General features: G+C 56.1%; 1 protein-coding gene across 1 annotated transcript in view; it reads left to right on the top strand.

Moving 5' to 3' along the window:
• NOL6 (nucleolar protein 6 (RNA-associated)) overlaps positions 1–9,707 on the top strand; it is a 30,875-nt gene that overhangs the window by 2,643 nt on the left and 18,525 nt on the right. Inside the window, exons 2-15 of the mRNA XM_009331561.1 lie at positions 986–1,102; positions 1,372–1,551; positions 2,164–2,332; positions 3,098–3,232; positions 3,377–3,540; positions 4,039–4,159; positions 4,477–4,535; positions 4,702–4,803; positions 5,432–5,547; positions 5,952–6,129; positions 6,526–6,648; positions 6,809–6,957; positions 7,732–7,807; positions 9,665–9,700. Coding sequence (XP_009329836.1) covers positions 986–1,102; positions 1,372–1,551; positions 2,164–2,332; positions 3,098–3,232; positions 3,377–3,540; positions 4,039–4,159; positions 4,477–4,535; positions 4,702–4,803; positions 5,432–5,547; positions 5,952–6,129; positions 6,526–6,648; positions 6,809–6,957; positions 7,732–7,807; positions 9,665–9,700 — 1,725 coding nt within the window. The remainder of the gene's footprint in view (positions 1–985; positions 1,103–1,371; positions 1,552–2,163; positions 2,333–3,097; positions 3,233–3,376; positions 3,541–4,038; positions 4,160–4,476; positions 4,536–4,701; positions 4,804–5,431; positions 5,548–5,951; positions 6,130–6,525; positions 6,649–6,808; positions 6,958–7,731; positions 7,808–9,664; positions 9,701–9,707) is intronic.

The following is a 9,707-nucleotide window of genomic DNA, read 5'->3' as shown; positions in this document are numbered from 1 at the left end:
CCGGCCCGGGAGCCGCCGTTGGCCGCGCTCTGCCCCTCTGGGGGCTGAGCTGGGGGGGTGGGGGGGAGAGGCCGGGGAGCAGCGGGATCCCGGACCCGGAGCTTTCCGGGAACCGCCTGGGGGAGAGAACCCGGGCCGCTGGCAGGCCCCTGAGCCCTCCTGACCCAGTAAGTCCGGGCAGCGGCCGCTCCTCTGGAGGAGCTGGGCACGGAGCAGGGACAGAAGGCACAGGCGTTACAAGGCACCCTGCGCATTACTGATGTTTCCGCCGTAATTCTTATTGCCATCCCACGCCAGGCTCTGTGCCTCTTCTACACCATTAAAATTGAACCTTTCCAGCACGTAACTGCAGTGTGGCGGAAGTGCAGCCATTGCATCCCTCGCTGCCGTGATTTATTGCTTATTGGGGCGAGGAGGTAACGTCACCAGGTGTGCCCGGCTCCTGTCTTTGACCAGCTTCTGGATGGGACAGGAGGGTTGGTTTATGTCCTGGGAGCAAACTGCCTGTCTTAGGGGGAGGTCAGGCTGGTGACTAGATGGCTCCTTGTGGTTGTAAGGTTGGTGATTTTATGAGGAGTGGCTTTGATCTCCTGAAGATCTGCTGGTTTTGGTGGCAGGATCTCTAGGGTCTGCAAGGTCATTTCCTGGAGGTGATACTCTGTCATACAAAAAACTTTTCTGGGAGCAAAGCCTGCATGAATCACGCCAGTTTCTTTGTGGCTGGACCTCACACAAAAGCTGGTGGGATAGAGCTGATTTCCATCCAGCACTTCACAGGAGATGGCAGCAGCTGCATTATCCTTCTGCCCCTGGGCTGACCGGACTCCCAGCTCCGGGCAGGGTTTGTGGAGAGGCTTGGGTGCTTTTCCCCAGCTCACCTGCTGCTCTCTTCACCAGGCTCACGCTTGGTGCTGGAGGATGAGGTAAAGGGCAGGAGCAATTCCAGTGTTGCAGCTGCCTTTTGTGTTCCCCTTTCCCCCTACAGATTGAAGAGCTTCTGAAGGAGGTGACATTGAAGGAGACGAAGAAGAAGAAGATTGATGCCTTCCTCCATGAAATTAACAGCCTGCTAAGTGCCATCCCAGAGACCCCAGAAACTGAAGTACGTCCCAGAGGGATGGAGGAGGTGGTGGCAAGGCCCCTGTGTGGAGCGGGCTCTGCTGTTGCTGTACAGGCAGAGGTCCCTGTGGAGTATCTCCCTTAGGGACTGAAAAAATATCACCTTACTTTATGTTGGAGGGAAGAGGGGGACGCTCCATCTTTAAGCCCTGGGTGCAGGCACCTGCAGTTGTGTGGGTAGAGGGTTCCTGCTCTCTGCACGTGCGCTGTTGGTGACGCTTAGAGCGTTTCACGTGTCCTGTCTGTTCCCAGCTCACTGACCAGGCCTGGCTCCCCGAGGGCGTGAAGGTCCCGTTCCTGCAGGTGCCGTTCAGCGTGAAGGGGAGGTTCCGCTTCCTGTCCCCGGCCGAGCTGAAGGTGGTGGGCAGCTACCTGCTGGGCACCTGCATTAAGCCGGAGATCAACGTTGACGTGGCAGTGACCATGCCGCGGGTGAGTCTGGCCATGCTTGCTCCCAAGTGGCTTGGGGCCCGGCTGAGCTCTGTCCCCTCCTGTCCCCCGCAGCCCCTGCCCTGTCCTCTCCGTTCCTGAGTGAGGTTGCGGCATCTGGACGTGCAGTGTGGTGGCTCCCATGAGGAGCTGGGGAGTGCAGTCTCACCGCTCACTCAGTCAGAGCTTTCAGCTGCTTTGATTTTAGTTACTCATGAGGATCTTCCTTCTCTCTGCCTGGGCTGAACCTCTTCCACATTGCCAGAGAGATAGATGCTGTACAGCTTTGTCCCCCATTGTCCTTCTGCCCCAGCTCCCAAGTCTGTGTTACAGGGAGGGTGATATTTGCAGACTGTTAGCCCTCTAGAGCTCCCTCCCCTTGCTGCCCAGACTTGCTCTAACGGGGTTTGAGATGAAGCTACACCCTGTTTGGCTGCATGGCTCTGCTCTGTCTCCTGTGATCCTGGCCGACGTGGAGCTCCCTGGGGCTGTAGCTGCATGTCTGAGATAGGGCTGCCTGTGGCGCCAGGGGGAGCGGTGGGTGGTGTAGTGCCTCGGGCTGAACTGGGCTCTGCAGGCAGGTGAGGTGGGATTGCCCCGTCCCTCTCTTCCCAGGAAATCTTCCAGGACAAAGATAACCTGAACCAGCGCTACCACCGGAAGAGAGCTCTGTACCTGGCCCACATTGCCCAGCACCTCTCCAAGGAGAAGCTCTTCGGCAGTGTGAAGTTTGCCTACATGAACAGCAACCATCTGAAGCCCATCCTGCTCCTGAGGCCTCAAGGTAGTACTTGAGCCTTGCTCTGGTGGGGGCTGTGAGTGGGTACCGGCGTCGGGTGGAGGATGGTGGTGCTGGTCTCATACCATGTAACAGGTCCTTTGGAGAGGGGTCAGTCTAGGGCTGTTGTCACAATTGGTGATAAATTTTGGAGCTTTGGTGCTCCCAGTTGTCCTCTCCTTCCACACAGAGTCTAGTCCTCAAGGTCTCTTCCCTTCCCAGTCACCCCTCTGCAGCTTGGCTGGGCTCCCCAGCCTTGCTGGCTGGCCCACCCTGTAGGTACTTCAGGGAGTAAAGCAGACCCTACAAAAACATGTCTGTGTCTAGCACTATCCTTTGTCCCTGCTCTCACCACCCCTGCTCCCCACCATCCTCTTGCCTTCCCCAGGCAGCTGTGTGCAGCCTGGCTCTTCTCTGACATGATGTGGGATGCAGGGGCTGCTGGGAGCTGCTTGTTTCCGCAGACCTGAGGCGAGAGCGGGTTTGGGTCTGGGACAAGCAGTGGCGTGGCAAGGCCAGGGCAGACAGGAGAGTGCTGGGGTACCAGACTGGCCGGTGGGGATGAAGATGGGACTTGGACATGAGCAATGTGACCTCAGGGTTATTGTTGGCCCTGGGATGTGGTCACTCCCTGCTCTGAGATGATTTCCACTGCTGCTGAGCTTTGCTGGGAAGGAGCTTTGTCCTTTCCCAAGCTGGGGATGCTCCCCCATTAGTCTCTGGGTCTCTGATACCTCTTTCTCCTGCACATTTCCCCCCTGGTGCTTACAGGCAAAGATGAGAAGATGGTCACCGTCCGACTCCATGCCTGTCCTGCCCCGGGTCTCTTCAAACCCAGCCGCTTCTATCCCAGCAAGAACAACGTCCGGACAGCCTGGTTCATGGAGCAGAGCACCCCCAAAGAAGGTAAGGCCTGGGGCTGGGGGAACATGAGGCTACTTGGTTCAGCCAGAGACTGCACCCAGTGCCTGGAGGTGGGTTCGCTGCAGCCCTTTTCTGTGAACAGGAGGTTTGTGGTTGGGTCCAACGTGCTGTTGTCTCCCCACACAGGAGCCCCCGAGCCCCCGACCCCGCACTACAACAACTCCATCATCTGCGACACGGTGCTGCTGTCCCACCTGCACTTCTTGTCTAGCGCAGCCGCTGACTTCCCAGGCATGAAGGATGGCTTGGCCCTTCTCAAAGTTTGGCTGAACCAGCGGCAGCTCAGCAAGGTATGTCCTGTGCCAGGGGACAGGGCAGGCTCTGCTCACCTGGCTAACCTGCCTTTGGCCTGCTCTCCCTTCCTAGGGGTGGAAGGGTGGTAGTTTGGTCCTGGTGGGGTGGGTGGTGGGCTTGTGACTGGTTTGAGCTGTGTTAGGTTTCAAGGAGCTCCATCCTATCCTGTGGGTTGCAATGAGTCTTGTGTGTACTGGACAATCATGCTTCTTTGAGATCCCCGGAATGATGTAGTGGGTTTTTGGGTTTGGTTTTTTTTTGGGGGGGGCAATTCATCCCATTTCCCAAAGAACTTTGAGGTGTTGCTTTCCTGCAAGGGGATCCGTATCTCTGCTTGTTGTACAGGGCTTTGCCTCAATGTCTTCCTGGCGGGGTTGGGGCTTGGGGGCTGCCCTGCTGGTGATGACAGAAGCCAGAAGCAGTCACGTGGGGTGGGCTCTGGGCCTCGTAGTGCCTCATTGAGCTCTTGTTGACTCGGCCGTCTATTTTCACAGGGTTTGGGGTGCTTCAGCGGCTTCTTGGTCTCCATGCTGGTTGCCTACCTGCTGATGAAACGCAAGATCGTCAAGATGATGAGTGGGTACCAGGTGCTGAGGAGCACCCTGCAGTTCCTGGGTGAGTTTCTAGGGAAAGGCTGGTGTCAGCAGCGTCTCTGTACAAAGCCTGAACACCATGGGGAGAAGGGGGAATTGTGGCTTTTCTCCCTCTGATGCTGAGACCCTGTGGGTGGGATGGACAGAAGGGGATGAGGCATCAGAGCAGGGCTGGATGGAGCAGCTTGCAGAGAGGTGGGTAGTGGTGGAGGCCTGCGTTATGTTGTAGCACTGTTTGTGTTGCGAGACTACAGTGGTATTGGCACATAGCTGTACCACCCTCACCAGTGGGGGAGATGTGGATGGCAGCATGACTTGTTCCTTCCTGTCTGCCCACAGCTACCACTGACCTGAGCGTGATGGGGATCAGCCTAGCGAAGGATGTGGATGCCTCCCTGGTAAGCAACCCTCCGGGGGAAGGGGCTCGTCCCTGTGTCTGGCTGTGCTGCCAGCGTTGCCCGGGCAGGGATGTGCCTGTTACAGGGATGTCAGATGGTAACGGGGTGGTGGTGCCTTGGTGTCTGTGCTGCATCGTGGCACTAAGGACTGTGTTTGCTCTTCCAGCCTGTCCTGGATGACTTCCACCAGGCGTTTGAAGTGGTCTTTGTGGATCCCTCTGGGCTGGTGAACCTCTGCGCTGATATGACTGCCAGCAAATACCACCAGGTACCGGCCAGGTTGTGATGGTATCTTGAGATGCTGTCCCCAGCTGAGGAGCAAGCTGAGGCAGGCAGAGGGTGGTTAGATGTCTTGGAGGAGGACATTGGACATAGGGAGGGGGATCAGTGCTGCTTTTTAGGCTTTTAACATCCGTCTCCAGCTCTGAAGCTTAGAAGTGAATTTAAGACTTGGATGTAGTGCTGGCTTACCTGTCTTGCTTGAATGATGGAGGAAAGTTGTTTTCCTCCTTGTGGGCACCTTTGGGTGAAGCCAAGCAGCTGTTTAGCAGAAATAACTGTTTTGGTGCAGAAAAGACCTACCTTGGTGAATGTTTACATGTCCCCGGTCAGCTAGCCAGGCTTCCACACTGTTTAGCAGAAATAACTGTTTTGGTGCAGAAAAAAACTACCTTGGTGGCAGGGATATCAAGGAGGGACTGTCTGGCCAGCAGTGACAATTGTTGGTTACTTGACTTCACACTGAAGACAGAGGCTCTCTGGGATCAGGGTCTGCTGATCCATGGAGCTGGGGTGGCTGTGGTTGGTGGGGGAGCATTGGTGAGCACTGCTGGAGGGATTTGCTTTCCTTCTCCCCTCCCATTCACGCTCTTGCTCTGTCTTGTCTCCTTGCTCAGGTCCAGTTTGAAGCCAAGCGCTCCATGGAAATATTGGATGATCGGACAGTGGATGGCTTTCAGGTGCTGCTCATGACCACGAAGCCCATGCTCAGAGCCTTTGACCATGTCTTCCAGTGAGTCTCACTTTGCTGGTGGGGTAATGGTGAGGAGCCTGTTCAGAGAGGAATGGGCTGCTTCTGGCTTTGGACTGAGGTGGATTCGGACCTGCCTGGTGGGAGGTGGCCCTGCTAGCTCTGAGATAGACACTGGTGCCTCCTGCATTTGGCCATTCCACTTTTACTGTCTAGATAGCCTTCTAGGAGGAGGGAGGCAATGCTTTGGCCTTTGGGAATGGTGACTGTCCCAAGGACCAGCATCTCCTGTGGTGCATCGTGAGATGCCAAAGTGCAGTGTTTCTTCTTCTAGCCCCCATCCTGGGCCAGGACCCTCAGCTTCCCACTTTATCCATCCTCTAGCATATCTCTCTCAGAAAGGATTTGGTGGCAGAGGTGGGTGACCAGTTTCTCTCCTTCTGTAGCCTGAAGCATGTCTCCAAGCTGCAGGGTGCCTGCAAGAAGATGCAGCTGCTGAACGAGCTGATGGATCGGGGAGGGAACTATGTGGCCGCGGCCCTTCCCTTCGTTGTCTCGCTGCTGGCCCGTGGGCTGGCGGGGGGAGCGCTGCTTGTGACTCACTCCCTGCCCCAGATCTCCGAGGTAATGCAGCTCAGCAATGACACCGCATCCTTTGCAGCACATGGGGTCTCGTATGTCCCTCATGGCACTGCTGGACATGGGGAGGGGATCTTTGCTCACTGGGGGAGGAGACAGGCCTGTCCCCTTTGAGGGGAATACAGGACCTGAGGCCCTGCACTGGGGTTTGGGGTGCAGCTGGGAGGCTTGGTCTGGGCAGAATTCCTGGCCCAACAATGGGGCAGGGTGAAGACAACTGGTTTTCTCATCAGGGAGACCTATTAAATCAGGCTTTCTCTGTCCGTGCTTGACAACCAAGAGCATGTAGCAGGAAGTTCATCTAGCAGCCCAATGTCCCGGCAGCTGCTGCTCCAGCAATCTCATTTCTCCGTGTGATTCATGTTCCCCATTTTCCTGCAGTGGCCGATTGACGCTGAGCCCCCAAAACACAAGGATGTTGGGCCCCTGACATTTGGGCTCCTGTTTGTCCCCGAGTTTGCTGCCGGCACGCTGGAGAAGGGACCGCAGGCCGATCACCCTGAGGTGAGGGGAGCCCTGCTTGTGCCGAGTGGGGTGGAGCAGAGCTGGTGTCATGCTGTGGTTGCGGATGGCTGCGGGGCTGGCTGCTGGTTGTGGGAATGATTTGGCTGGCCCCAGTGGTGACCTGTGTCCCTGGCCTGGCTTGGCCAATGTCCTCCCGCAGGCCCTGGACTTCCGGACCTTCTGGGGGGAGAAATCAGAGCTGCGGCGGTTCCAGGATGGCAGCATCTGCGAGGCAGTGGTGTGGCAGGCCGACACCGTCTGCCAGAAACGCCTCATTCCTGAGCAGATCGTCAGGCACCTGCTGAAGCTGTAAGTCGTACCGAGCAGCAGCTGAGGCTGGGAGATCTGCAGCTGTGTGGAGTCACTGCCGCTCTCCTGGCTTGTGCCATGTCCCTGGTAACCCCATTGTCAGCTTCACACTTTGGGGGATGTTGTGGGTTGTTTTGGCTTTATGAAATCTGGAAGTCATTTCAGTTGTGGTCCTGATGCTGTGAGCTGCTTCCCAAGAGAAGGTGGGGAGGGCAAGCACATGGTGCTGTAGCTTCTGCTGATGGCAATGCTAAGGGTGAGGAGGCAGTGTGGTCCTGCCCTTACATGCAGATGGGATGTTGAGACATTCATTGTTGGCAGAGCTGGAAGAGAAGCTGTCTGGACCTTGCAGGATGTCTCATGAAATCCTCTGAGACCCTGTGGTGGTTCACAAGGTTGGGTCTCCCTACAGCTTTGGAAAGCCTCCCTGTAGCAGTTTAGACCTTCTGCCAAAAACGAGACCTTGTTGCATAGAACAAAGGGGTTGCCTGGGCCTCTTCTTCCTGACTCGAGGAGGGGTCTTGTGAGGAAAGGCTGCACGTTGGCAGCTTCGGCTTTGAATCCTTTAAAGCTGAACGAGCTGTTGTGCCACTTTGGGTGGATAACTTGGGCATGGGAGGAATGCACAGAGATTTGTCTCCCCACCATGACCTTCCTGTATGGAGGGATTCCTTGGTCTTGTACTGACCCTTGCCTGTGGGCACAGTATGCAGTGTCAGGATGGATGGGTTGATACGTCATAGCTCTGATGCTCTGTTGTCTTCTTCTGCGTAGCCACATGGACATTCCCGAATCCTCCATTTGCTACACCGGAGCCCTGCTGGAGTCTGTGATCAGGACTGGGCAAGAGGTAGAGTTGTTGCCTCACTGGGGCTGTGGGTTTCTCAGGTAGAGGAGGTATGGGAAGGGCTAAGGGGAGGTCATTTTAGTTTTGTGGCCCTGAGGCAGCTAGGTGGTTCCCAAGAGAAGGAAGTGAGGGTAAGGAAAATGCCTGCCTGTGGGCGCTTGGATGGGCAGCGTGGTGTTTTCCTTGGATCTGCTGAGCCTCTTGTGCCAACCATGGCATAGCTGCTGAAGTCCTCTTGCTCTGGTAGCCCCCACACCCCATTTTCTCCTGCAAGCATCCCACTGGCCTCCTCTTTCTGCTTGTGTCCACTGTGTCCACATTGTCTGAGGATATATCACTGTCCCACTGTACTCCTCCGGCTGCAGCTTTCAGGTCCTGCGTCCTTCAGGACATGGGCCAGACACTCCTGTGCCTTCGTTCTGTAGGCCCACCTGGGAAACCCAGAAGGATCTTTCCTGTCATGCTGTAAAGTGCTAGATCATGCCCACTGAGCCCTCCCTAGTGTTGCAGCTGGATGTGCATCTGAAACAAAGAAAAAGACGCATCTTGCAGGCTGGGAAATATCCCCCTCCCTACTTCTGCTCTCCAGCTTGTGAAATTAAAGCCTGGAGATGAGCCATGAGCACTTTGGCACCACTTTGCTGGTCTTTGGTAAAACCAGCTTTTTACCTGCTTGTTGGACGGAGGAAGAAATTGTTTCCTTTCCCCCTTTTAAGAGCAAAGGGGACTAAATCTGACTGAAAGTCTCTTGTGCCCGTACCAGTTGTGGTCTTTGCAGAGCTGCACGTCAGGTTTGGGATGAGATGCTAAGTTTGTACAGCCTGCTGTGTGCTGAGGCAGCAAAATCTGTGTGCGCTGTTTCCCTGCAAGCTGGCCTGGGGTGAGCAGGGTGGAAAAACCCCACGCTGAGAGGGGATGCACTTTCCCAGAGCCAGAGGGACATTAGGAGTCTGGTTGTTGCCAGTCCTCGACAAACGAAGCAGAAACTCGCTCTTGTGTGCAGGGCAGTGGGTAGGGATGTCTGTCTCTGCTCCTCCAGCTGCTTGTTTGCAGGCAGCCCAAGGAGTCTGTGATGGTTGAGGGACATGGGGGACAAGGGAAAATGGATGGTGCAGGCGGGATGGGGGTTTGTTGTTCATGGCACACCCCGCAGAGGGTGCTGCTGCTCTGCCGGAAAGCCCAGGCTGGCCGGGTGCATGCGGCTCGACTCGGCTGCGTCTGAGATGAGTGGTTTGATGTTGGTGACGTCTCCTCCTCCTCGTTCAGGCTGCTCTGCTGTGCTTTGGGGAGATGGAAGCAGCAAGGGCAGCAGCAATTCTCCTTTCAGTGCCTCTCATCCACCTTCCCCAGGGCTCCTGCAATACTCTGGATATTTTCTGTCTTTGCTTTTGCCATGCCTCACAGCTCTGCCTTGGCTAAGGATGTAGTCGGAGCAGTTTCCTGTTAACTACCACCTCTGTTGGCATCGTGGTAACCCGTGGGGAGGCAGTAGCAGAGCTCTCACCTTGCCCGTGTGTGATCTCTTTACCCCCAAATCACTTAGCTTCTCGCTTCCTAGGGAGGATGCTGGCAGTACAGCTCTTGGTGCTGCCTTAATGTCTTGTACAGGAAATAATTTCACTTGCTGTTTGAAACGCAGCCTCTAGGATGCCAGTGGCTGCTGGGGAGCTGCAAACAGTCTTGCCTTCGGCTTCCCTCTCTCTCTTCCCATTTTGCTGAGTGCGCTTGCCAGAAACTGCTCTCTGGGCTGGCAGTCCTGGCTCCTTGGAGCTTGTCTGCGATGCCAGCCTGAGAGGGAGGCGAGGTGGGCCTCTGTGCAGGAGCAGGAGAGGTGAACAGAGAGGCTCTCTCTGTCTGCAGGCATCGGGGACGGGGGAGGAGGCCATGGTCAGTGTCGTCTGCT

This window comes from Pygoscelis adeliae, unplaced genomic scaffold (genome assembly GCF_000699105.1).
Source record: "Pygoscelis adeliae isolate BGI_AS28 unplaced genomic scaffold, ASM69910v1 Scaffold68, whole genome shotgun sequence".
NCBI lineage: Eukaryota > Metazoa > Chordata > Aves > Sphenisciformes > Spheniscidae > Pygoscelis > Pygoscelis adeliae.
Note: the sequence above shows the minus strand (reverse complement) of the source record. Positions and strands in the feature narration are given on the sequence as shown.